We start from the raw sequence: 27,985 nt of genomic DNA, 5'->3' as shown, positions 1-27,985 counted from the left end.
GTAACAGTGTGTTTTCTAGGAAGGCAATTTTGCTGGCCTTGTGAAGCGTGGTGGTGCAAGCTTTTCGGATTTGTTTAGTTCGCCGAAAGAACCTCCTCTTCTTAAAATATATTATAAAAAGTTGATACATGGACAGATCATGCCTCAAAAAAATAAATTTTATATATTTAGTTGACCATAAAAAAAAAGTATATTATAGAATAGTTTATATTTAGTTAAGTATTTATTTTTCTAAAAAATTTATATAAATTACATGTTATACTTTTAATAAGCTTAAGAGCACCTTTAGAAAAAAAAATACCTTAATTCCAGTCAGCCGGTGGAAATTGGACTTTTCCATATCATATATGAATTTTTCTTTTTCATAAAATCTGAAATCTTATTCCTATAAAAAAGTTATTATTCTATTTTCTTTCTTTAAAAAACTCCGGCCAAATATGAAGTTTTTTTTTGTTGGCTATATATGCATATCTTATTTCTCAATTTTTCCAAGTCATCAGAAAATTGCGGATATACTTACTTCAGCCTCCAATGTCTCACTTCTACTTGGGGGAAGGGAAGAAAAAAGCTATTCTTTGTTTGAAACACCTTTTTAACGTTTTTTTCCTTTCTCTTTTTGATGCAACACCTCTTTAAAGTTTACCATAAAAAACACCTCTTTTTTGGTAAGCAAAAAACACCTTTTTAGATGTTTAATTTTGTGTCTCTGGGATGCTATAGACACGGCTTGAAATCTTGGATATGTAGAGATGTCAATGGGCCAGATCGGACCCACACCTAAATTTAGCCCGGCCCCGAACCGGCTCAAGCTCATCTTGTTGCCTAAGGTCAATTTGTCTCCTTGTCTGGGTCTGATCCTAGTTGCTTTGTTTGCTAAAAGATCAAGCCTAGGAGCGGCGTACCGGTCCTTCCCCCACCCCCTAAAATAGATAAATTAAACCAAATAAATATAAGTATATTCATAAAAACCAGCAAATAAAATATTTAATAATGGAACAAAAAAATATATCCTAGAATCTCATAATAATGACTCTGTGTAATTCGCCATATAAGACACCATCCAATTGGAAGCACTAAAGCTTGACTCTAAGCCTGATATTTTTTTTTTACAAGTAGCATGAGGAGGCCAATCATGTGCACAGTTACAAATAGATAAAAAAGAATAAAAAAGAATAGATAAAAAATCATCTATAAGAAAATATTTACTAATATATAAAAGAAAAATAAAACTCTAAAGCTAGTTTCACATACCGTACAGGATTGTATCTTTCACACGAAAGATGGATTGTATAATGGTTACTTCAAAATATGTGTAAATGGATAAATGAAGATGTTCAAAATATGAAAAATTTTATAGGGTGCGATCCAACTATTGAAATAGTGAAAAAAGATCAATCATTCTTTGGTACCATATATACACTTCTGCGCTAGTTCTTAAGAAAGAAATGATGAAAAAAGATCGATCATTCTTTGGCACTATATATATAGCTCTGCTCCAGTTCTTAAGAAAGAAATGATGAAAGAGGATCAATCATTCTTTCGCACTATATGTACAGCTCTGCTCCAGTTTTTGAGAAAAAAACTATTGCCTAGAGATTTCCCCGACAAGAAAAATATTATGGTTTCACCGTAATTTTAATTGCGCATCCCTATATGGGCGTATCATCCAAATGAATTACTAGCTGTGCACATGCGTGGCACGTGCAAGATTGAGCCGGTCCAATGACCTCAGTGCATCCCGTGGATGGGAATGTGGACGGAATATAATTTTTTTCATAAATTACATAATATCTGATTCTGAAGTCAAATTATTTTTCTAAAAGCTAAAAATACTTTTTAAAAAAATCTCACATTTTTCTGCAAAAATGTGTCTTTTCAAGGATCCCAGCTGTGGTGTTTTGTTCTAAGGATGGTGCGAATTCTCATACACAAACTATCTCCTTCAATTTAATGTCCAAAGCATTTCATGCATATTGCAAGAACATGTACTTCCAAGAAATATTTTCCTTGTTGTGTCACTAAATACACCTAGATAATTCATGCCATGACAAAAACCTGTCTCTAGCGTGCATTGAAACTCATTACTTGTAAATTTCACTTTGATATCTAAATTTATATATAACAATGTTTATCTAAAAATCTTCTACTAGAAAGAGATTGTAGCTTTTAGATATGATTTTGCTTCTTTTCTTAATCTCTCATGGTATGAGGGAAGGCTTGATTTCTATCATAAATTAAAACACGAAGTTGTTGTTGTCTGGGGCTTAGATGAGTAATTCTAAGTTTTCGTTCTTGTGCTGTCGTGCAATGAAAACTTTGCAAATGTCTCCCTCATATAATTTTGTTGCAATATTTTTTTACAGATCAGTGTTGCTTGTATGTTTGGAATAGTGGTACATGGTGAGATGATTAATAGAGGGTGTCCACCTCCTCTCTCGATCGGGTCAAAAATTAGGGTTCTAGGGCCGCCTGAGCCCTAGGGCTTCTTTTCCATTCTCTTTTTTTTCTCTCTTCCTTCCTCTTTACTCTCTCTCTAGTTGACCTGTGAATTTGGTGGAGGGATTCAAGGGATTTGATGATGATGGACCCTTTGTAGATTCTAGCAGAGCGTTTTAGGTTGTTGAATCCACTTAACATTTGGACTTAATTGTGTAGGGAAGAAAACATCTAGGCAAGAAGGCATTGAGCAAAGTACTCTAGAACCTGGTGCCTAAATTGAGGCGTGAGCTGGCACACGCTGTGTTTGAATTTATCATTAATAGAGGCAAAAATCTCTCAACACAATCATCTACATAATTATAGAAATTTTATATATAAAATGTATCCTGTATAATTATGGATATTTTATACATATTGGTATGTATATTATGTGTTGATGATTTGATATTGCATGGATTATGATGTTACTTAGTTGAGCTTTGCATGAAACTTATTAATTGGTACTTGATTATAGAAATCATGTGGACTTTAAATAAATTAAGAAAAACCATGACATGATATAATTGTATTATAGGGGCATGGCCGCATGTGGACTGGTCGGCCATGAAAGAAATGTTGTGTATATGTTGTCTTAGTTTTAGGCTATATTGCAACATTGTGTTTGGCCTCCCACAGACTGGAGCGTGGCTGTAGCTAGTCAAATACTGAAAAATCAATTTCGGATAATGAACTGAACTTAAGTATAGTTGTGATATAATTAAATTGAAATTTATATAATTTTAAGGGTGGGTGCACCGAGGGTATGTGGACTAGCCGGTCATGTGTGAAATGTGGTTTATCATTCTTGGGTTGAGGTATAGTATTGTGTTGGCTTGCCATGGGTAGGAGCATGGCTATGACTAGTCCATTGTCGAAGGCCAAATCAACATAATAAGTTATGCTTAACTATAGATTTATAAGTAAAATTGAAATTTTCATAATTATAAGATCGAGGGAAAGAGGGGGCATTTGGACTGCCTGGCACATATAAAACATAGTATGTATGATGTCAGCTGTGGTCTGAGAAGCGATATTATGGTTGCTAGCCACAGGTGAAAACATGGCATATGTTTGGTTTGCGACGGGATAGAGCATGGGCAGAACTAGTCCAATGCTAGAATGATAATATTGTCATATCTGACTTATATTAACCAATTAATAATAAGTAATCTCACAGAATTATTGTTGAATAGAACTGCTGATTGGGTGATATATAATGTGTATGATAGAATTGTGGTGATATATAACATGCATCTCGAAACTCCTACTATGATGATATATACGTAACTGAGTTCCTATATCTTTAAAACTTGATATGTATGCTAACACGGCTTATATGTGTTTTATATAAATATGTACATCGGATCCATGAAGTATTTATTTAATTATCAAATTATTGATATATGAATTTTACTATTTTTTATCAGATATATATTTGCTAAAAGCTATTTGCTAAAAGCTATTTTCACCTTCATGCTAGTGTGCATGGGTGGAGATTTTTCACTGGCTGTAAAGCTTATATATCTTGTTGTTATTTTTTCTAGAGTCGTAGGATGCCTAGTTTTGGATGGTTTTGGGCGTGGAGTTCGAGCAACGAAGTTGTTAGTTAGATAGTTAATTTTTCGATACGAAATAAATATTTAAAAATTTATAATTGAATAAACTTTGCTATTTGATAATAGTGGATTTATTTAGCTAGATTATTATGTTGCATGGTTGACATGGATGATGGGTTCGGAGCATGTCCATTATAATGCCAATTTTTTGATTTTTTTTTATTGTTCTGCTTTAAAGAATTTCGATGCATTGGAGGATGAAAGATTGGATACCTATTAGCCTCTGACACAACACTTTATAAAGGCCCAATTTGGGGGAGCTTTTGGAGGACCAAAAAACACTTTCTGACCCTCCAAAAGTACTTTTGGATGAAAAATAGTGTTTGGTAAAAATTTTGGAAAGCTGTTTTAGCTTTTTTAGAAAGCTAAAAATAGTGTTTTTGGGAGAAGCTCCATTTTGGAGCTTTCCGAAAAAGCTGTTTTGAGCTTTGTTGGAAAGCTTTTTTTTACCAAAATACCTCCATTTAAAAGTCTCTTTTTTCTCCCAAAACCCTCCATCCCGCCTCTTCCTCTCTCACCCATCCCCCTCCCTCTCTATTTTCTTCTTCCTCTCAACGCCGCCACCTATGTTTCTTTTTTGTTTTGAGAGGTTGCCTGTGGCTGCCCACGGTGGCAGCCACCATGCCGGCCACCACCCGTGACCGGCGACCCCTCCGCAGGTCGTTGCGAAGCCACCTGTGGCGCGCGGCTAGCCTGTGGAGCGGCCGGGCCTCTGCCAGCTGCGGGACCGGGAAGGCGAGCCACAGCGAAGCCCCCATGGCAACCCCCGCCTTCCGAGCCCCCTCCCACGGCCAGCCTCGACCATCGCCACCCGGGCCCCCTCCTGTGACCGCAGCGGCCCGGCCCCCTTTCGGCGCCGCCGGCCTTGCGGAAGGAGAAGAAAGGAGAAGAAGGGGAGAGAGGAAGGAAGGAGAAGAATGGGAGAGAGGAAGGAAGGAGAAAGAAAAGGAAAGAAAAAAAAACAAAAAAGAGGAAAGAAAAGAAAAAAAAGAAAATAAATAAATAAATAAATGCATAAATAAATATGTATATAAATGAACGAATAAATAAATAAATATATTTTAATTAAATAACCAAATAATATTAATAAATAAATAAAAAATAATGAGTGAGTGGCAAATAATCTGATGTAAATAAATAAATAAATAAAAATAAATATTAGTAATTGTTTAACTAATTTTATCATCTAGGTAGAAAAATTGTTAGAGAGATAAATGGTCATCAGAAGGATGAAAAATTAATTTACACTAATAATTATAATATTTTATATATTTATTCTTATATTATGCTATAAATATAATATTATATTACATTATATTATAATACATTGATATGTTATGTTAAATAATTTAATATTATATTAAATTATCCTATAGTATATAATGTTATAGTACTATATTATAATAATATTATATTACATTATATTAATATTATACTATATCATATATTTATATATTAATATATATTATATTTTATGGTCATTTTGTCACACAAAAAAACTTTCTTAGTTTGTTTACCAAACAAATATTAAAATACCACAGCACTTTAGAAATGTAGTTACCAAGTAGCAAATATTTTTTTATAAAAACTCTACTTCAGAAAGCTCTACTGCCTCCAGCTCTTTCAAACAGGGCCAAAATCATTGCGAAGGTTCTTGTTTTTGGGACGCATATGATCACAGCTAAGCAAAGTGTGCTCGTCTTTGGGATGCATATTGAAGATAACATATATTTGGGACAGGAAATTATGCATTCAATTCATAGGACACCAAAGTCCAACGCTTTGATGACTATTAAAGTGGTGTGGAAGGGGGTTCGATGAAGCTGCCGACACGAAGTTCCAATCCATTTTGTGTTTAGCAACACTCTCATTTCCTGGATAGCAGGATTAGCAACTATTGCTCGTTCCCAAGGTTGAAGTCATAGGCTTTCTAATTAGTGATCATGATAGATAGGATTAATTTATGTGCCGCTCCCCAACATTTGCCTAATTGCAATGTACCTCAAGCTGAGTTAATGGCATCATGGGAGGGATTAGCAACTATTCCACCCCACCAATATTATTCATGAGGGAGACTCCACTTGAATTATTGCACACCATCATGACAACCAAGTCCATCATAGCAACCAAATAATTATTATAGAAATCGACCTTAGTGTGAAAACGTACGACCTATATGCCCAAACTTCACCATAGCTACAAGTCATCCCACAATACGTGTAAATCCACTTTTATGCGCCATAAACGGCATGGCAGCATTGTTTTTTTTATTTTTTAATATATATATATATATATATATATATATAACGTCATAGTAGCATTATGATATATAGATTTATTTTTGTACGCATGCATATACTGGAAAACTTTATGGAATTTATGGAGTAGACTGTCCATTTAAATATAATTCTGTATCAACTAAATATTATTCAATCCAAATTCTATAAAAAAAATTCTTCTGAAAGCAAGAATCTGGATTGAATTTGAATAATTTTTTAGAAAATTTAATATAAATAGGCCAATAGATCTGATTGCTATAGAATTTGGGCCGAATGGTTTAATTCCTATAGAATTTAAAGCATATTCTGCTGAAGTCTCAAACAGATCCTAGAAGTTAAAACTGTCGGTTTCATTTCCTTTCGGGACGCGTCCAACCGTAAAACGTGAGACACGCACGTTCAGCTTTAACACGGTTCTATGGTGTCAAGAGCCCATCCAATACCAACCGCATCCCACTGCTCCCAATCTCTTTCGTCAAGAGCGCCATCGAACATCCCACCGCTCCCATCTCTTTCGTTTTAGGCTTTCAGAGTCGCATCGTCACCCAGCGGTGCATGAGTCAAGATTAGGGGGCGCTTGCTTTATCACCCAACTTAATCATCTGCCATACTGATCCAAGCCGAACAGTACAAAATATACCGTATCATACTAGTTCAGTACTGATATCCGATATGAATGGCATACTGATAGTCGATATGTCAAAAAAATTCTGCACCGTACTATATCGATACTGTGCTAATGTGGCACTGATATGGGTATGTTATCGGAGAATTTTGAAAGGAATAATTATGGTACATAAATATCGTTGACAAGCGATCTTTTTACTCTCGGGTTTTAAAGTACAAATTGCAGTTCAGTTTTCCAATTATAATCTAATGATGATTAGATGGGTCCTATATACATAAAATACAATGGGTGGATTTCCATTCTCTTGAGGTTGCCAAATTAGCATAGATGTATCTGAAGAACACCCTTTGTGTAAGATTTAAGGGGCACCGTAACCTACCCCTCGGCGCATCCATCACCCAAGCTCACTCGTGGGTACCCACCATAACATGCCGCATCGGTCCCAGATCTCGGCGGGCCCCACTGCACCGGTCACGCCAGATCACCGAGGAATCATCCAAGAACGTTTGGAAACGGCTTTTGTCGCCGGTGGGCCCATCCAGAGCTTTCGCCTGGGGCCCACACGCCACATTGCCTCCTCAAAAATATCCGCACACCGAAGACGAAATCCAACCCTATCCGCATGTCGGCAACCCTCCACACTAACCCCCGAAACTATCTATGACGTGGCTCCAGAAAAAGAGTGCCACGTAACTAGAACAGGCACGCCGGTGCTTCCCATAAGATTCTCTGCCACGTGTCATGCCGCAAGATAAAATTTCGTTTTAGTAGGTGCAACGTGGCTGCCCTAGGACGGTCGGGCGGTGGATATTAGGCGGGGTTTCCTTCACTCGTGTTGCCGTGTGAGCCCAAGCTTTGGACCATCAGTCCGCGAAACAACTGTTATCTTTCGCGCTGCTCAAAGGTTCTATTTAGTCGCCAGCCTTCTCATCTGAGCTGAAGGCATACTAGAGGAAACAAAGGTGCAGCGTAGTTAGAGCCTGGAGAGCAAACTATGGGTATTTTAGACCATGTTTCGGAACTCTGCTCGATCCCCAAATACAACCGAAAGCCCAAGAAAAGGCAGCAGTTTCAGGTTGGCATCACATATCCCTTCTTCCACCTCTTCTTCTTCTTCTTCTTCTTCTTGCTGTTATTGCTGTCATATGTGTACTTTAATTTTTGATTCTATGGACGACTGACTGAGAGCGACTATTCATTGGAACCAGACGGTGGAGATGAAGATGAGAATAGACTGCGAAGGGTGCGAGAGGAAGGCGAAGAAAGCTCTGAAAGGAATGAAAGGTACCAATGAATCACCAACCCCTTCTTCTTCTTCTTCTTCTTCTTATAGTTCATCTACTGTCGTGATTAATAATCTAATTAACTCAGTTCGCGGTGGTTTTGGAACAATAATGGACAGGGATTAGCACCGTGGAGATAGAGCCGAAGCTGAACAAGGTGACGGTGACGGGGTACGTGGACGCGAAGAAGGTGATACAGAGGTTGAGGTGGAAGACGGGGAAGCTGGTGGAGCCGTGGCCGTACGTGCCATACGACGTGGTGGCCCACCCGTATGCCCCCGGAGCGTACGACAAGAAGGCGCCTCCCGGGTACGTGCGCGACGTACTGGACGACCCCAAGCTCGCCCCACTCGCACGTGCCAGCTCCATGGAGGAGCGCTACTCCAACGCCTTCAGCGATGAGAACCCCAGCTCCTGTACCATCATGTGATCGCCGCATGCTTAAGTAGCTGCACAACTTTTTTTTTCTTTTCTTTTCCTTTCTCTTTTGTACAAAAGAAGGGATCAGAGATTAGGAAGGAAGTGGGTATAAGCAGCGGTCTGAGGTTGAGTTGGGGGTGGTTATATTTGTGTTTTACTATTTGCTATCTGTTGTAATCTGAATCTATTCCATGTATTTACTGCAAGGAAGAGACTAAAATTGCCTGATTTCTCATTTAATTTTGTTTTGTTTTGAACTGCTCAAGGGAATGGATTCTCTTTTGTTATTTTTCCTTTTTTTTAATGTTTTCGTTGGTTCTAGTGTACAGCACCACAGTCTTGATGTGCGCGCTCGTTAACCGCCACTGCTGGTGGGGATTATTTTAATTGACTTTGCAACGCAAATTACGCTATGTGGCGTATTTTATTGAGTCATAAACGATATGTTCTTTTCTTGGTAAACATAAACAACATGTTTTCCGTTCTTGCAAACTCGGTTGCAACAATTAAATATAGTTGTTGTTGAAATTTTTGCTTTATTTAATTTCTAGCGATTCGGCATTTTTGGAGATTGAGTACTGAAGTCGGCGAGGTACAGATGAAGGTCATATGGGGGTGGCTCTGAGTTGAGAGGCGATGAGAACTCTTATGTGTCGATGTGCTTATGTGTCCCATGCATGCGTTATCCGTTGTTGACTGGTGAGAATTTTGAGTTGCAGCCATTGCTTGCAAGTTCCATTGCTGCAAATTGGGCAGCCTATAGGTGACCAAATACTGCAAAACTTTTAGCTAATTTTTTTTTGCTGCATAGCTTGAAACATATCTAAATATTAGGATTTGGACAAATTTTTTACAAGCTGCCAAAAAGTTCTCTAGTGTGATCATGGCCATTACAATCTATCATGTCGGCACACGCCGTATTCTAATTTTAAATAATGCTTCCAGCTATGAATGATGACAACATATCCTTCCCGAACTTTCTGATTATTATGAATAAAAAATGCCTAAGGGCCCGCTTATTCAAATCCCACTCCATGCTGGTTCCTTCGTGGTCGCTAAAAGAATAAATACAGGACATCCTCTCTTTCTCGCTAAATCAGGGAACTCAGAACTCTCTGCCAAGAGAAAAAAACTGGAGCCATATTTAACAGGGACAGGTTTCTTTGAAGTATTAATTGAACTAAAGATGTACCAAATTGGCCTTTGGGCAAAGATCTTCACGGCCTTATCAAAGTTCTGGAAAAATGCCTCAGGTAATTTCTCTGACAATTAATTCTGAAACAATCAATTAGTCCAACACCGGTCGATCCGATGATGATACTCAATGTCTGCATATCTGCATGAAGCCTATGCTGTGTGAAGGTTGAGCTTCATGTCACAACGACGAAATTTTTCATATGGAACTAGAGTATGATACCTCCATATTTATCCATCCTTTGTAAACAAATTCACATTAAGATTCAACTAGTAATCTCAAAATCCATTGTATGGATTCCTGCATAGAACCGCATGTGGAGAATTGATATCGCATTGTCGCTAAGGTCCAAGGTCACGCCTATTCGTGTAAACCATGACAGTGCTCATCTTCTGTGCCCGTGTTAGAGCCAAGGGAGAAAAGAAGGGAATCAAGCACGTAAAGAGGGCAAGAATAAGGTTTTGGGCCTGGGGCTTGCTACTATTGGAGAGGATGCTCTTTTTACACGGATTAATTAGCCACGTCATCATCAAGATAGGATCAACTCTTTTGTGATGATCTAGGGATCACGTCGCCAAAAGGGTTCTCTGTGCATGCGCCGCCACAGCCACTCAAAGCCATTCATTCTTATAAGTCTCATTCATCAAACGCTCATCTCGATGTACTAATATGGAAATAAGCAGCTATGATTATCTGTGTGCATGGCTATATGGTGCACACAGTAGAGGGTATAATTTCTTCTGTGCATGGAATGAGCAGGGCCGGCCCGAGCCTTAGGCGACCGAGGCGGTCGCCTAAGGCCCCGGGCCAATGGAAGGCCCCGGAAGGGGGAGAGAGAGAGAGAGAGAGAGAGAGAGGGAGGGTCTGACCGTGACCAAAAGGAAGCAAAGGCCCCATATCGAGTCTTCCCCCTTGATGGAAGGGAGGTGGAGAGTTTCTTGGCCTGCAGAGGGGAAATTTAGGAAGTTGGGGACGGTAGTTTTGTTTTGGATGGAGAGAGATAGAGAGAGAGAGGAGGGATTTGGTTGGCTTGATACACGCCTGAAGCCACTCTTATCTTTCATCCCTTCTCTTGTTTGGTTTTGGTCTTGGTTTTCCTTCGCTCACATTACTCCTGATCCAGCTGGGCCATCAGGAAGAAAGGGGGATTGGAAATGGACTTCTTGGAGGGTGGAGATTCTTTTAATTTTCTCCTCTCGGTTTCTTCTCCCCTCTTGGGTGGTACAGAGAGAAGGAGGGAGGGGGTTGAATGGCTGCTGTGCTGTGATGTTGCGGTTGCTGCTTGGGTACTCACTTGAAGGGGAGATGGAGGGATGGGACGTTTATTAATTAGATGGAGTCAATTTTCCATAATGCCCCTACTTTCTCTTATAGAGAAGCTCCTTTCTAGACAAATTCTTTTCTTTACCTTGACCATAAAATGCCATGGGATGGCCTTTTCCTATTCTGCTCTTGCTTGACATGATAAACAATATTGCCAAGCATTATCTCAGTTATTTAATCAGTTTTATGGCTTATTTTTAGGATAATTACTTTGCTGCACTTCCATTCAAAAATAATATTAAATTAAAAATTTTTTTTGCCTATCTTTGTTAGATTCATGTATCTTTGTTGAAATAGTATACTTGATAGCTATCCATTTTCATATCATTTTTTAAATATTTTATATTTATTAAAAAAATTATTATTAAAAAAAAGGCCTCATTCATTGGATTCGCCTTAGGCCTCCAAATGTATTGGGCCGCCCCTGGGAATGAGAGTAGCGACTGAAAGTATTTTTTTTAATACCCAAAAATTTCTATTATCACAAAAGTCCACTTGAGGCAACTTGTGCATCACTCTTTAACAGCCAAACATTCCATAAGGTGCAGCTCTATATTAAGATGTTCGATAAAGAATAATGATATCACAACAGAGCCTGCAAAATCTTCACCCAGAAATGACGTGTCATGAAAATAAATTTAGATCAGCAATAAAGGGGCAGAATGGCTAAGCTCCTTGTGAGCACATCTTACATCATGCTACATATTGAAGACAATGGTATCAAACTAGATATCTAAAGAACCCTCAAGCTAGTAAAAGTAAACCACATCCGAATTACCTGATATCATGAAAAGCCAGTAATAGATACAGGCCCAAAGAAAAAAAAATCAGATAAGACTAAAGTTGCATACCAGGATGAGTTTCAAATCTCTTAACAAGCAGTGCATACCTGCCTTCATATAAAATGATTGGTTGATAGCTAGCTTCCTCCTGTTAGTGGAGAGCTTCCATCATCTATTTCTTCTCCAGTCCTGCTCATAACCTATTTTAGAAGGCATCAAGGGATTGCAGCACTAAACACTCACCACAAATCCACAACATAGGAATTAAAACGATAAAAACTCCATTTTCCTCTTAAATGAACACTTCCTCTACATATTGGGGAATTCTATTTCCATGAAAAATTATCCAGTTAGAAGCACAGACTTTAACATACTGCTTTCTTGTACCGTGATGCTAGTGTCTAGATATTCATATGCAAATGCACACATGGACAAGAAGATATTGTACCTAGAGCTGATCATGGATTAGGCCTCGGGACTATAGTGATTTTTAGTCGGGCTTCGAACCGAGCCTATTTAAAATTTGACAATTCTTCTGCCCAAGCCAGGCCCATGATCGGCTTTGATTGTATGAAACACATCATGTCAAATATCTTAACAGATAAATTAACCACCTAAGAACCAGAAACTAATATGATTTTCATACTACCCAGATTAAATGATATTGTAACAGAAAATACTAGTGTTTATGTGCAACCAACATCAGAATGATAAACAAGGAATTCATGAATACCAACAATCAATCAAAACAACAAACAAGTCAAGATAATTACATGTATCCAAACAATTTAGAAACTTCAGCATGGTATTTTAGTATGGCACAAGATACTGCATAAGTTTATGCTAAACACTGGAAATCAAGTAGATCATTCTCATATCAAATGGTTCCATAACATACAAAATACAAAGCACATGTCGTATTGTTTTAATATTTTATAAATAAAAAATAGTAATCTCGTCCATCACAGAAACAACCAACTATTATCATTCTGCTCACAAAATTAGTTCTACCTATTTGCTATATCTCATGCGACAATCAAAATTTGAACAGCTCACAATAGCTGCAGCACATTAAGAAACCGATGTGCTTCTTTTATGGCAAATCAAATAGTGGTGGTACAAAAGCAAAGATGAAACTTTCGAAGTAATATGCATCATTCTAAGCCTTAATTCCTGCAGGCTCTCCTACAGCAGTTTCCATCCTTTGGTACCATTCACCAATATGTGTGTTCTCCACCATGTCTCTACCAGCCTTTAGGTATCGGATAGGTCTTAGAACTCCAAATACAGCAAGATCTGCTAAATTAGGCTTGGATCCTCCTGGAAAAATGGATAAGGGAAACAATATATCATTATGACATAGCATATGGCCTGAAGAAATATATCATATCACTAGTTATGATGAAGTTAGCATACCAAGAAAATCTCTTCCGTTAAGAGCTCTTGTCCATGTTTCTGCAGCTTCATACAAAGCAGCACGCTCATCAGTGATGTTATACTTCTTCTTTAGTTTCTTGGAAATTATGTACATGATAGCAGCCCCAGCATATTTTGCTGCAAACCTCTCTGTAGTGCTAAAGTTGCCTGCACTTTAAGGAAGCCAAGTCAGAAAATAGTCTTTATTGAAAAGTTTTTGTGAAATTTGGCAAGGGGCTATCAAGGCCATAGGCTAAATATAGTATGGCACTAGTACAAATTGACATTATTGATTTATTTCATGTTTAATGCCGCTTACTCAAAAGTGTGCATAGTTGGGGTCGCATAATTTACCACTACCTTTTAATATATGTGAATAACATGGCTCATGATTCCACAAATGGCTGTAATCCATTGAACAAGATGAATAAAGTATTTCAATTTATGTATATGGCCATAAAGTTGACTCTCCTAAAAGAGAGGTCAAAGTTTTTTTTTTTGAAAAAAAAAGGCGAATGCATATATTGGTTTCCTTATCAAAAATGGTTGGTGCATGTATTCATGCATGCACTCTCCTATGAGAGACAGGTTGAAAATTGGGAAAAAGGAAAGAAAGAAAAAAAAAGATGAATGCAAATATTAGTCTCATCGAGAAAGAAGGCTGCATGTGCGTGCAAGACAGAGAGAGAAGGTGGGGGGGGGGGGGGGGGGGGGGGGGTGAGAGGACTTGGTATTGCCAAATGTGAGCGTGCTTCCAGATTGAAGTGGATGGCTAAGAAACATACAGGCACTTCCCCAGATAGCCAAGAAACATACAGGCAGTTTCCCTTATTAAACATTTTTAATTTCACTATATGAACAATGAACAACTCAGAATTATTTTCAGAATTAAATTTGACGTCCCTAAAAAAAAGTCCTTCCAAATCTTAAAATATTTGCAGCAATTCAAAAGAAATTGAGCCAAGTGCCTCTCTTTTGGTTCACACCCTTAAAAAGGTAATCTTCAACAAATCTTTCAAAATGTAGTTTATGCTGACAAAAATTCCAATTAGAACTTTATTTAGATTAAATGGTTGTCTAAAACTCTAATTCACCCCAAATTTTATAAGAAAATCTGAAGAAACCAGTAGATAACCAAAACTTGAACTTGGCTCCACAAGAAAATAGCCAGCAGATCACAGATACCATATAAATATAAATCTGTTCCAGGATTTAAACTAGAATATTCAGATAAAGAATTTCAGCTGAAACCTCATATTGATCCCTACTAAGAAATTGTATCCAAATTAAAAATTCACCCATGCACCACACCAGAACCATACTTTATACCAAACAAGCAGTTGACACATTTTAAATTTCAAAATGCAGCTCCGGCCCAAACATTTAATTGGTATTCAGATTAGACAGGTGCATGGTTCCTGAGAAAAATATCTTAGTACAAGTTACTCCAGCAAACATTTAATTGGTATTCAGATTAGACAGGAGCATGGTTCCTTAGAAAAATATCTTAGTACCAATCACAATCAAATTTTGAAGAGTTACTCCAACAGTAGTACCAAATCATTAAATGCCCCAGGAATAAGCACACCAAGTAAACAAGATGGAGTTTAGCAGAACACCATAATTACCTTTTGTGGTGGCATCAAATCAGAAATCCTGACTATTCAGTAGTTTCATCTAAGCTTTGTACATCGAATTAGTGAGTACCAATGCCCGTTTTCCTAAAGAATGTGAAGTTAAAAGTACCATTTGCATGTGACAATTGATGTCTGATCATGACACAGAAGTTATCCAAGTTATATCGTTGCACTATATGTCTTGCTTTTAGTGAAATTTCTAGACAATTTTGGGACATCGAGTCCATTATATCCACTTGTCAAGTCAAGAAATGTTTGGCAAGATATTACAATCAGCAGAATTGGAGGACCATTATGGTCGTGTCAAACAAAGATCCAAAGGGTTTTTGATACTTCCATCTTTGCTGAACGATGCAGGAAACAGAGGGAAATACCCCGAGTAACATGGATGGAAATTGTCAGAGGAATATGCAAAAGCTTCCAATAATAATAATGATAGCCCTAAATATGAATGCTTGGTGAATGACCATAATGGATTGTCTCTCAACATATAATAATATAACATATATCAATATCAAATAAAGTGGAGCATACAGATCAATGTAAGTCCAAGATTTCACATCCCAAAAGACGGAGAGAATAAACATCACCATGTTTGGCTATGTAATCAAAGGATTCCAGCGCCTCTGAAGTAGTCCGGTATATGTTTGGTGATAATACATGAACAAGATGCTCATCGACCCAGCTGCAATGATGAAAAATGTACTAACAGTCAAGTAGCTGAGGTGGAGAGAATTTATGTACTTTCACTGCTTAAATATATTAAATTTCCTATATAATAATCTAGTAGAAATTTTTCAAGTGCAAGGGACGAGAAACATGTCCAGAGACATAAAGCTGAAGATGGAAATACCAATAATTGTTGCAGAAAAAGGCAAATATAAAGCAAATTGTAGAACATATACTGATATTGAATGCACCAAGAACTGATCCAAGAACCAACACATACTAATTTTCACAATTCTCGAAATACTACTCCATATAACAAATTCTTATGAGGAAACTGTACCTACGCCACTTTGCTTCCTCCTCATCAACAACAGAGTTATCAGGATGAAGCCTATGGCTTAACTTGTTAACAATATCTGCAAGAGAAGTCCACATGCTCATACTCCGTTATATGACATATTAATTAATTGTATACAATGTTCACCAACAAACAGAAGGAACTCTTGAGAAAAAGAGAAAATGAAAATTACACTTTTAATTCAAAGTTAAAGCAATTCCAAGATTGTGTATAATGAAAAAATCAGCAGAAACCTACCCGATGAGTCAACCAGCTGTTCACCATCCACAACCAATATTGGAACCTTTTTATAATCAGACCACTTGATCTCCTTCTTACTTAAGGGGTTGACCTCCACAATTTTGTATGGTATGTCATAATAATCTAAAAAAGCTGGAAAAAAACAAACAAGTTCTTTGGATGTCAATATGCTAAAAGGCTGCAAAAATGATGTGAGATAAATATCAGATTACTATAGGATTAAGCATTCATTAACCATTAGTTATCTTTTATGTGATTGCACTCCATGCCGAGGAAATGTTCGAAGTCAACATACCCCAAATTGTGTGGCAACATCTATACAACCAGTTTTCTTGTTGGTTTAAGGTATTCTTTGTTATAAATATAATTACGAGCTTGGGGGAATGTCTGTTTTTGTCCCCTAGTTTATCAAGAAAAAAAATCATTATACATGTTCATAACATGTCTAGTTGCTACTACAAAGTGCATATTTTAAAAGAAAAAAAATTAAGCATGTTTGCTCATGTTTTGCATAATTAATGGCCAGCAATGCAAATCCATCTATGCTGGTTCATGCTAGAACCTTGCACCATATGGTGCTAGTAGTGAACATGTGCAAAATACATAACTTTGTAATATTTGCTGCTTATTGATGGTTGTTTAAGAAAGACCATAAGTTGTTCGTGAAAGCAATATGAGGGTACCATGTAAGCATAGAAAACATGTCATATCCTCCTACAATGTTCACTTGCTTGTTGGGTGTGGTATTGGGTCCAATATTACTCTCAATGGTGAACGGAGTGCCAAACAATTGAATTTATCAACATCCTAAAGCCAACTATCCAAGAAAATGGCATTTAATATCAACCATCTGCTACCTAGGCTAGGACCTCTCGGGTACACACAATAAACCATTTGACACTTGTGTCACATATCCAGGTAAGTAGTAGATCCACCAATAGGCCAAGCCAGGCTTAGGCTGGAATCCAACATGACCTAACCCAAACCTAATCTAGTTTATAAAATGATGTATGTATCTATGTTTATAGAAGCAGACCCCCTCTACGAATCCATCTTTCTTAAATCTTTGGGTGCTCCATACGCCGGCCTCCTTCCACCTCCAAACAAGCCTCCACCCTCTGTCTCTTGCATCCTCCCAACTTTGCTTTTAGAATTCCACTATCGTGCAGCTCTGATATTCTCCATCTTCAGCATTCTCCAACTTTAGTACCCTCCATCCACTGCTGCTTTCCTCAACTAGCCCCCAATTTCGTGGTTTGTCAACCTAGCCCACCACTGTGACGCAGGCCTTCTCCATTCTGCTCTCTTTTTCCTCCTTTCTTCCTCTCCCTTTAACATTTATTGATCCAAAATCAAAGCTTCCCACCCTCACTTCTGTTAATCTGTGCCACTTGTAACCTCTCTCTCTATCTCCTCTCCTCCTTCTAGGATGTTTTCAGATATGAAACCTACGCTTCCACATCCAACATTGCTCACAACCTCAAACTACTTAGTGGTATATGATTGAAATATCTTTGCTTTAACTTCTATATCTATATGGTTAACATCATCTTCTCAAAAGTTTAAGAAACTATTGTCATCAGATTCTCCAAATTCAATGAGGACCCCTGAACTTTTGCATCCTAAACAAAATTATAAATTATTATATAAACATCTTATTGTTTGTTTCCATGGTTTATATGTTGTCTAGGTGCTATTGAAAGTATTTTTGTTAGAATTGTTGGAAAATAGACAAGGCTGGTTTTGTGTTCAAGTTCTTGCAAATTGCATCTTTAGTTTCACCTTGATCTCTTTCCAAACTATGCCCAATTTTCTAAGAAAGATGAACCCCTTGTATGTTATATATGAATATGATATAGTATATGGTCAGCACTTGTATATAGGAAGGTTAATAAGATAAGTTCTGCCTGTACTAGATTAAAAATCTTGGACCATATCGTCAAGATTCAAGCCCATGATATTTTTCAAAAAGAGAAAGATACCAGATATTTGGGTTTTTTACAGGTGCATATGATACAATGTACATGACATGGAGGCTCACAGCTAAATTAGGATGGGCCTAGGGAGTAAGGATCGGACACCTTGTGCTCAAAACATGTGATGAAGTCCTTGCGTCCAGCTCTAAGGATCACATACAGGCAAAAAAGAACAGTTAGGAGAAGAGACGAGGAAGAAACAAAGATCTTGAGTTATATGAATGGTAATGTTCTAAAACGTTGCAAACAATTTTTTTGGCATAAACAGGAATAATTTTCCTCAGGATATTGCAGCAATTGTTCTGGTAGATGCTTACTTTACTAAACTGATTCCATTAAGCCACCACTATATCCCAATTCATCATGTAATAGGAAAGTATTTTTATCTGGTCAAAGATTTATAGTTTGACTCTAGCATCCATCTCCAATAACTAATTATTTTTTCTAGTTTCCAGTGATTTCATTCGTTAATGTCTTAGTAACCTGAGGTGTTGGATTCTATACCTGAAAGGGATCATTACCTCTGTAATCTAAAGGAAGAAACAATTCAGCATTTGGTTGCTTATTCTTTTGGAGTCTATGCATAACGCTCATCCTATCATTTTCCATTACTTAGCAGCAAAATCATGCTCAAAAATATCTTTCCTAACTATAACATCTTCCAGCCATATTATACCACAGAAAGAAGGCATCCAATCCAGCGGTGACACATTGCTCGAAAATCCAAAAAGGTTAGGAAAATTCAAGAAGCACGGCAAATCGCTTTTATTCATCCAGATATAAACAGAAGATTTATAAATTATCTTATTTTTATTCTTATAAAGCAAGGGTGGATCAAGAATCCAATAGGATCGGATTACCTTTAACCTTGTTGCAGAAGGGGCAGGCCTCGTACTGGTAGAGGACGACGTCTTTGGGGAGGAGCTCGGGGGAGGGCGGCTCCTTGGCATCCGCCGCCGAGACCAGGGTCAGCGAGAAGGAGAGAGCCCCCGCGAGTCCAACGGGCACGGACTTCGAAGGGAAGGAGGCGGGTGGAGAAGGAGAGGACCACCACCGCGACCGCGGCGAAGTGGTGGCGGTGCTGTACAGCGCCGGGCGGAGGAGCGTCCGCTCCGCCGCCGCCGCCGCCGCCGCCGTGGCGGCGGAGGAAGAAGTAAGAAGATTGCGGGAGAGGAGCGTGGAGAAAACGCTCTGAGCCCTTCTCATCTTCGCCGTTGGATCTCTCTCTCTCTCTCGATCGCTATCGACCTATATAAATCTTCGAAGATCTTGCAGAAACGAAGAGAAGCTTAAGTCGGTGATTAAACCCTCGGGGACTTTGCGGCGTGTCACGCGCAAAGGGCGGAAACAAGAAAAAGGGTTACGTTCTGGTGTCCCTCGGATCACCTAAAGGAGGACCAGAACACATTTCAACGGAAGCGCGAAACCTAACGTGTACGCACTCAAAGTGCTCAAGCTGTAAACAAGAAGTGTGGCTTGCATTGAGACGCGCCGCATCAAATGGCACCACGCCTATCGTATTTATTTGAAAAATATTAATATAGTTAAGAATAAATTACAAATTTTTTTATAAAATTAGAAATAAATTATATTTATATCTAATAGTATAAAATTTAAATTTATCTTTTGAGGTTTATTTTTATCTCATACTTCAACCAATGGCTCAACATAATGTTAGTCAAATTTTTAATGAGATCAAAACACCGTGTCAAGAAAAAAAATTTAAAATAACTAAAGTAATCTTACAAAAATCCTTCTAAGGTTTACATTTATTATATTTATATCCAATATTTTATAAAACCTATTATTATACCAAGTTAAATTGACAATGTTAATAAAATTATTTATCTATTGTAAAAAGTCAGAATTATCTCTATGAGAAAATAAGGCTTCGCTTCACTTTTTCGAGTCTCCGATCCTTTTGAAGTCTTCCATGTTTAAAAATCTTCTTTTTTTCAAAATTGAGTGACTAGAATTTTTTTCATGCTTTGCTACCCCACCATGAGTGTCTCTTTTCAAAGAACAATCGACGTCAAGCTTCCTTTCCAACTGGCATCCAAGGACGAGCATCCTTAATTCCAGCCCCGCATCCAGCAACGAGCGTCCTTCTTGATTAAATTTTCTTTTCGCTTCCCCACCTATCATGTCATAGAGATTTGGACTGGTGGATCATTTGTTAATTCTGAGTTCTACTTTTTCAATATTGTAGACATAATTTTTTAATATTTTCGTTGTGCATGAGGATTCCTATATCTATATATAGAATTATGATAACTATAGCAGCCTATAATCAAAAAAATCCAAACCAGTATATTCATAAAAACTCTTTTTTTAGAAAGTGCATTAGTTGTAGTTTTATAGCCTGGCTTGGACTATGAACAAGCTGGCTTAAGCCACAAAACTCTTGATACTAGCTTCCTACAATATGAAATTTTAAAAACATATACTTGCCTAAAAGATTTAAATTGATTTTTTCTTAGCATGTAGCTTTTTTTTCTGACGATTCATCATGATCAAGCTCTAGACGCATGATGCCTCACAAATGTTCTCCTCCTTAGGTGGATATTACATCACTTAAGGTTAGTTTAGTCATTTTCTAAATTTTTTTCTGATATGGCATGTAGGTCCCATTTAAGTTAACGATTTGACTAACGTTCTATTAAGTTATAGGTTAAAAAGTATTGGATAAAAATAAACCTTGGGGGATAAGCATACATTTTTCAAATTACTAAATGTAAATATAATTTACTCCTAATTTTAAGAGATTTTTTGTAATTTAGTCATCACTCATGGGCAATTTTGACTTTTATATGAGGTAAATGGATTCACTAATGCTGTTAATTTAACTAGATGTAAAGTGTAGCTTTTACAAACTTTTGAGTGTAAGTGTAATAAACGTAAACATCAAAAAAAATTTTGTAATTCAATTTATAATTAATTATATGCATATAAACTAGCACGGGCGATACGCGCAATGCAGTTTTTTCTTTTTTTAAAACTATTTTTGAAATACAATATAATAGATATAATTAAATAGATAAAAAATATAATAGATATAAGGTCTAATTATTTTATAAAATTAATTTGCTATTAATATTATGATATATTATCAATATACAAATTTGAATAGTATATATCTATCGATATAGTAAAATAGTATTATTATAAATTAATAAGATCATGATTTAACCTTCATATAATAATAACTAGAAAAATATTGCATCTAGTAGATTTTTTAAATGCAATATAGCATAATCATTAGTGGTTGTCCTTTTATTTTAAGTAAAAATTAATAAAATATTAATGTAATCTAAAGATCTATGCGTGATATGCAGGATATGGGTAGGGTACAATACTAATAAAAACTATTTTTCATTAATATTAGTATACATCAAACAAATATGATTATTAATAATATTATTTATTTGTATATTAATTTAATAGTACTAATGAAAAGTTCTTGACTTGCTAAGCTAATAAACTTCTTATTAAAGAACTGTATTACATAACTCTACGTATCATCAAAAATACTCTATTAATACTGTTATTAATATAGGCATCCAAGTGGCGAATGAAGAGCTTTATACAAGCAAAGCTTCTATTTTAGTTATATTTCTTAAATTATTGAAATATCTAGTAGTGCTATTTATGATCTTCTAGAATCTTAATCACTCGCATAATAAAATTATTGCAAATATGGCATGATTGTTTTTTTAAAAAAAGAATTGGTGTCTCCATCTACTTAACTATAATCATATTATCATTCATTTGCATTGTCGCTTTGTCTAATGCTATGTTGTAGTGTGTCTTTTGAGATGCACCAAACTACACAAACAATGTGTTTTCTAGTATAATTCAAATTGGGATTGAAGTACCTTCAAGATTGAGTACTTCAATGGTCTGCATGTATTTTCTGGTACAATTCAAATTGGGATTAAGTACCTTCAAGATTGAGTACTTCAACGAGTTTTGCATGCATGATTATATCCAACAAGTTCATTGAAATTCAACTTTGTAGGGATTAGGTACAAATTTTTATTTGCAGAAATTTATTCTCCCGTGTTGACAAATAAAGTAATAAAGAGTCAGAGAATTCCTTGTCACCTAAAGAGATTGACCAACTTGAATGATGGTGTGGGTTGCAAACAAACTCTCCTCTCACCATATGCAATTCGAATTTCCCTGAATAAAAAGATTAAATGTGGCAACAATGTTATTTAGTAGAGCAAATATAACTATAAACTAGGAATGATGGTTTGTTGTATACAATAAATCTACCCATAATTCTGCTTAGAAATATTTCTTTTGAGGAGTTATTCAAGCTACATTCCTTTTAATGTGAAGCTTGAATTTGGTGGCATGCCAAAGTGGCAAATGAAAGGAGAAATGTAGGCCGAGCTTATCAAAAGGTTTTTTGATAAGCTTATCAAAAGGTTGAGGCGCAACTACAAAGAGCTACTTGTGATGGAATACTAGCTTATCTATACCTAAAAAAGGAGAATGAAAGGATCGGAAAGAGATTAAAAGAAATTTGATATGGCCTTTTTAGTCGGTACATGGAGAAATATCATATTGTATTAAAAAAATGTAGTGAAAATATCATTATCTTTTTTTTTTTTAGAATACAATGATTATTTATCATCACTCAAATTTGAGCTAGAGACCTCTCAATTAAAGAGGAAGATACCAACTAGTTGAGCTAATATATGCTAGTGTGAAAATGCCACTATTAAAATTTGAATTCTAGACCCTCCCTTGAGCAACCTATAGATTGGGTGTCAACCTAAAGAATCATAGTACTAAAACAAAAGCATTAAGGTTGTTCAAAATTTTATTTTGAAGGAAGACTAAGGCCAAAATCAAATATATGTCATATGAAAAATTGATTTATATAGTAAGAGTTGCCTTTAGTTAAGAATATAAGATCGACTAAACTATTTGTGCATGAATACCAGGTAACACTAAAGATGATAAGTATTTCCTTTCAATTCATCTTTTCCACTTCTTACTCCCCTAATGCTCTGATTGTGAACCATCCCCTCATTTCCATTCTTTGGCCCTCACTTCACTCGTCATTTCACTGCCACCTACAGGCTACATCATTGTCGTTCGTGCATTGCTGTCTAAGTGGTTGATGTTGCTGCTGCTTTCCACACTAAAGTCGCCTATGGAGTCCGCCCTGCCTCCCCCCTACCTCTCACCCTTTCAACCTCGATAATATTTTCATCCTCTCCATGATCAAGCCCTAGGACAATTTTATCCTCCTATAAGTCTCCTTCTCCAAAGAAACCCCTCAAAGCCCTTCAAGATCTCATCCTTCCTCCAAGGATTTGAAGATGTGGAGGAATTGAGACAAAAATTACTTAGAAATCGTAGGATTACGTGATTCATCGGAAAAAGGGATGATAGCCACCTTTTTCTCTATAACAGGATTATTAGTTTCTCGTTGGATTTCCTCGGGACATTTTCCGTTAAGTAATTTATACGAGTCATTAATCTTCCTTTCATGCAGTTTCTTTATTATTCATATATAAAATCGTGATTTGATCCGCATATGTTTGGTAAAAAGAATAATCTTCCCCTTTGATCATAAATGGAAAGTGTTCAATTGGAACATGAAAACGTGACGGAATTCGAAAAGAATATGCTAGAAATCCCTAGATATTTTACCCCATATGGCTACTGAAATTTTTTCAGTTTTGGAATTTTTTTATATTATATTTCTATATTAATTATAAATTATGGCTTCAATGGCTCGACATTGGTGGCCTACATCAACGACTTCATGAGGTCCCCCAAGTTTCTCGAGATCATGGCAAAGGAGATGGGAATGAGAGTGTAGATATATTTATATCTAAAATTATGCAATGGCATATTTGTAAATTTGGAAAAAGTATTTCGTCGATACCGAATGTATACCATCTTAAAAAAAAACTTTGTTCTACAAAATCAATTATAAAGTGATTTTTTTTTTTACAAAATCCACTAATTCTAAATCCGATCAACTACCTATGCTACCTCCTTTATATTTTTAAGGGCTTTTTTTTTGTCCCACTAGTTTATTATGGCATACTTCAGTCTTCTTCTCCACCAATTAGAAAAACTGAGTCACCAATTCATGCACAAGATATTATCCTGACTGTCAGGATGATCATACATAGCACTCTCAATTACAATGGCCCAGCTGCAATTTGAGAGATTTCAACCGTCTGCCAAGTACTTTTGTGGGTCACATGCAGCCGATTGGGTTGCATGTATATAAAGATGCGAATAGGATTGCCGATTGGGTTGCATCCTACGTAGTACAGTACTCTGAAAGAGTTTTATGGATCGATCAGGATATTTCTTTTTTATAGTTTTGTCAGATTGTTGCTTTTGATTCTGCGGTGAGCAACTAAGAAAAAAAAATCACAGGCGGGCAGTCGGATCCAACTTCCTCTCACGTGCATTTGCACGTGCGTACCTCTCATCCCTTTTTTTCTCTCAGCGCTGTGTCGCTGAACCCGGCGAGAGAAAATAATAGGGAAGCTCGGGGAGAGCGACAATGGTGAGGGCGAGCCCGGCGCTCCTCCTAAGAGAGGGAGGAAACATCTGCAAGGCCCTTTCCGACTTCTTGGTTTGCCCGCTCTCCAAGCAGCCCTTGAGGTCTCCTCTCTCCTATCCCTCTCTTTCTCTCCGTCTCCTCGATTGTATACAACCGTATTTAACCAGGCATGAAAGAAAACAAAGAGAGCCTACTGGTCTCGTTTCTTTAAAGTGACCCCCTTTTTCTTCTTTTCCTTCCTCGCAGGCGTTGCCAAGACTCCCAATCGTTGATTAGCGATACCATCGGTGTATCCTTTCCCGTGAGTCCCATTCCTATCTTGTTTCCTTTGCAATCAATAAGTAATCTTCTTACCTTCACATGGATGTTGGATGTGAAAATTTCTGATGGATTTCTAGAGCTTTGCCTTGCGTACAGTGTTGATTATGGAATAAGGGGCACATAATATCTGTTCATGCCCGTTTCTTGTCGCAATTTATTTTCAAGTGTCAGGAAGCATTTCTATAAATCAAACTTAGGTCTGATAAACATTCTGAAGCATTGTGAGTATTTAGAGGGAAGTCATTTAGATTGCCACACACAATTGCCATCAAAAGGTTGTTCATGTATTACACTCTAAGGGTTTCCTTCCATCCCTCCCCCCCCCCCCCCCCCCCCCCCCCCCCCCGGGGAAAAAAAAAATCCTGTCTTTGGCCAAAAAGTAATAATAATCAACAGTCTGTGCTATGTACTTCAAAAGCCAAAATAGCATCTAACTAGCATATGGCCTGTGCGATGCATGGGGTATGATTTTTTATCTTTTTTCGAGTTGTTATTGAAATACGATATAACAGTGTAACAAATTATATTTAAAACATTGTTATGTAGGTCTATCAAAACCATCTTGGTGCAATTACGACATTGTAGCAGCTGTTTCTTGAAGCTATGTAGTAAATCACATATGTGTAGGCTAGAGTATAGATTATACTAAATTTAAAGGCAATAGATGTGTTGATTGGCCTGAGTTTGAGTTAAAAATAAATGATAAATACATCTGTTATATGTAATATTAAATAAATTCTTTTGTAAGAAATTAAGAATATATTTGCTTCATATAGTTTATTTTGCTATATATAATTGTGTTATTATATTAAATAAGTTATGAATGTTAGATATATTTGTTTCAATTATTATATAAATTCTTTTACATTCATTATAGTATTTTTTATAATAAATTAAAAAACATTATTATATAGTCTGCAATTATTTGCTTGTATGTTCAATATCTCTCTTGTCCCATTGCTTTAATTAATACATGGCTGTCGCCTTCTTAATGTTCATGTAGAACGTGAGAAGGATTTAAATCACAAACATGAAATTCGACTGGACATAGGAGTAAATTTAGCAATGGCCGAGCAAATCCCATCATTAATATTAGTATCCACATTGCGAATGGAGAGCTCAGCACAAGATGGACCTCCAATTAAGTTATATATGATAGATTTGTTTTCTTGAGTTACTATATTTTCTTCTTGTTTTTATTTTTTTGTTTATTTCCTTATGTAGTTTCCAAGCAAAATTGCAGAAGCTGGACTGTGAAAACTGAAAGCCACTTTACTGGCTAAATCCACGTTATCAGACCTTGATAAGCAAAATTGAAATTAATCTTAATTAGATCTTATATAAGAATGTTATTTCAAGGGTTATGACTGCTTTCAGTTGGATATACCGGACTCCTTTTAGTCTGCTAGTTGCATTATGACACAAATAAAAATGTATATATCCAGATACTGCTTCAAGTTGTCGTAGTATAATATAGATAATTATACTGTTTGCCTGTGGATTATCTGATCTTCACTCTTAGGCTGAACCACTACAAGACGTGACTACAATCTGTGAGACCCTTGTAGAACTTGCTTTGAGCTGAGCCTGCTTCAAGAATATATCAAAGAGAACGTAGGAATGGAAGGCCAACACCATATGAGACTACAACATCATGGATTCAATAAAGAAGCTTCTAGATTTTTTTCTGAATGATTCTTATAATTATTTTTTCTGTCCCTAGTAATCTTCTGCCCTTGCCTTGCATGTTTTTTTCATCTTAACCTGGTATGATTAACTGAACTAAAGATAACTTTCTCTCCAAAAAATTTCTACTCAAAATTAATACTTAGATAAGATAGAATTTGCAAAAAAAAAGAAAAGGAAGAATGAATGAATGAAAGAAAGAACAAAGGAAGGAAGGAGTTGGAGTAGATTCTCAAAATACTCTTGTTGTTATGCCTTGTGCATGCACTTCTTTTCTGTGAAGATTCTCTGTTATGTTAAAAGTTATATCCCTGAGCAATTCCAATATGATATATTGTTTAAATATTCTGAATGTATCTTGGTTAACAATTGAATCCATGATGGTCGTTTTGTGTTGCTTTGTTTTGCATGTGGTCTTTTATCAGATAATTGATGGAATCCCTTGTTTGGTGCCAAAGGATGGTAAGTTGCTTGAGGACCAAGACATATCAAGGGTTGAAAATGGTGCTCATTCATCTGTTGTGCACAGTGAAAGGTGATCCATGTTGAGTGATAGATGTTTCCAATTCACAAGGAAGTTTCAAAAATCCCATGGATGGTGCTCGATGGGATTTTTCAGCATAAAAGTATATATGCTTCCAATTGCAGTTATCTGTAGAATTAAAATTTCTTTCACTTGTCAGCGTTTGTGAAACTGTCTTACATCCAAGGATTTTGTTACACTCTCCTTATGTTTCTAGATAGTCTCAAGAAAAATGTGCTTCACTCCTCTAATGTACTTGATTAGTTGTGGGTCTTGAAGTTTGTTGTATTCTAAGGTAAAAATTATGTACTGCAACAAGTAATTTGATATTTTGAGCTTTTTTTCCTCTTTTATCTCCAATAAAAGCAATATTATTGAGTGATATTCCATCATGATACTTATTGGCTAGGTGAAAAATGAGTTTTAAACCAGCATGCCTGTGGCTCCAACTTCATATGGGTTTGATTCAGTTGTGAATATGATACTTTTGGCAGCCAGTATCTGTGAGTTACAGGCCTGATATGTAAGTATGGACCAATAAGACATATTGAAATGTTTTTTTTTTTTTGATATTATGCCACTGAGCATAGGAATTTATGGAAATACTTCTT

The 27,985-nt window shown here is 36.6% G+C and overlaps 3 protein-coding genes across 4 annotated transcripts; 2 read left to right on the top strand and 1 right to left on the bottom strand.

Annotated features, from left to right (window-relative positions):
• The first annotated feature begins 7,799 nt into the window (after positions 1-7,799).
• LOC103719593 (heavy metal-associated isoprenylated plant protein 26-like) lies at positions 7,800-8,944 on the top strand. Its single transcript, XM_008808915.5, has 3 exons — positions 7,800-8,076; positions 8,210-8,285; positions 8,404-8,944. Exons 1-3 carry the CDS (start codon positions 7,996-7,998, stop codon positions 8,712-8,714), a joined length of 468 nt encoding a protein of 155 aa, XP_008807137.1. The 5' UTR covers positions 7,800-7,995; the 3' UTR covers positions 8,715-8,944.
• Positions 8,945-12,917: 3,973 nt separating this feature from the next.
• LOC103719592 (Glutathione S-transferase family protein) lies at positions 12,918-19,679 on the bottom strand. Of its 2 annotated transcripts, XM_008808913.5 has the most exons (6): positions 19,161-19,679; positions 16,322-16,456; positions 16,067-16,142; positions 15,648-15,742; positions 13,421-13,588; positions 12,918-13,324 (listed from the first exon to the last, which is right to left on the bottom strand). In XM_008808913.5, the coding sequence occupies exons 1-6, from the start codon at positions 19,504-19,506 to the stop codon at positions 13,164-13,166; spliced, it is 981 nt and encodes a 326-aa protein (XP_008807135.1). In that variant the 5' UTR covers positions 19,507-19,679; the 3' UTR covers positions 12,918-13,163. The 2 variants fall into 2 exon arrangements, with proteins under 2 accessions (XP_008807135.1, XP_088575119.1); XM_088718993.2 differs by lacking the exon at positions 16,322-16,456 and having other exon boundaries at positions 19,161-19,648.
• A 5,103-nt stretch (positions 19,680-24,782) lies between these two features.
• On the top strand, positions 24,783-27,727 carry LOC103719591 (uncharacterized). Its single transcript, XM_008808912.5, has 3 exons — positions 24,783-24,945; positions 25,091-25,145; positions 27,277-27,727. The coding sequence occupies exons 1-3, from the start codon at positions 24,845-24,847 to the stop codon at positions 27,388-27,390; spliced, it is 270 nt and encodes an 89-aa protein (XP_008807134.1). The 5' UTR covers positions 24,783-24,844; the 3' UTR covers positions 27,391-27,727.
• The last annotated feature ends 258 nt before the right edge of the window (positions 27,728-27,985 follow it).

The sequence above is a fragment of the Phoenix dactylifera genome, chromosome 3 (genome assembly GCF_051530095.1).
Source record: "Phoenix dactylifera cultivar Ajwa chromosome 3, Ajwa_hap1_PhDact_Kaust_v1.1, whole genome shotgun sequence".
Lineage (NCBI taxonomy): Eukaryota > Viridiplantae > Streptophyta > Magnoliopsida > Arecales > Arecaceae > Phoenix > Phoenix dactylifera.
Note: the sequence above shows the minus strand (reverse complement) of the source record. Positions and strands in the feature narration are given on the sequence as shown.

What these genes read in the sequence shown, in the direction of transcription:
- LOC103719591 (XM_008808912.5), top strand. Translation starts at nt 24,845, where the DNA reads ATGGTGAGGGCGAGCCCGGCGCTCCTCCTAAGAGAGGGAGGAAACATC. An exon ending in CTCTCCAAGCAGCCCTTGAG is followed by an intron (nt 24,946 to 25,090) that starts GTCTCCTCTCTC and finishes CCTTCCTCGCAG; the next exon opens with GCGTTGCCAAGACTCCCAAT. An exon ending in CCATCGGTGTATCCTTTCCC is followed by an intron (nt 25,146 to 27,276) that starts GTGAGTCCCATT and finishes GTCTTTTATCAG; the next exon opens with ATAATTGATGGAATCCCTTG.
- LOC103719593 (XM_008808915.5), top strand. Translation starts at nt 7,996, where the DNA reads ATGGGTATTTTAGACCATGTTTCGGAACTCTGCTCGATCCCCAAATAC. An exon ending in AGAAAAGGCAGCAGTTTCAG is followed by an intron (nt 8,077 to 8,209) that starts GTTGGCATCACA and finishes CATTGGAACCAG; the next exon opens with ACGGTGGAGATGAAGATGAG. An exon ending in AGCTCTGAAAGGAATGAAAG is followed by an intron (nt 8,286 to 8,403) that starts GTACCAATGAAT and finishes AATAATGGACAG; the next exon opens with GGATTAGCACCGTGGAGATA.
- LOC103719592 (XM_008808913.5), bottom strand. Translation starts at nt 19,506, where the DNA reads ATGAGAAGGGCTCAGAGCGTTTTCTCCACGCTCCTCTCCCGCAATCTT. An exon ending in CTTCTGCAACAAGGTTAAAG is followed by an intron (nt 16,457 to 19,160) that starts GTAATCCGATCC and finishes GTTTTTTTCCAG; the next exon opens with CTTTTTTAGATTATTATGAC. An exon ending in TAACGGAAGAGATTTTCTTG is followed by an intron (nt 13,325 to 13,420) that starts GTATGCTAACTT and finishes CCATTTTTCCAG; the next exon opens with GAGGATCCAAGCCTAATTTA.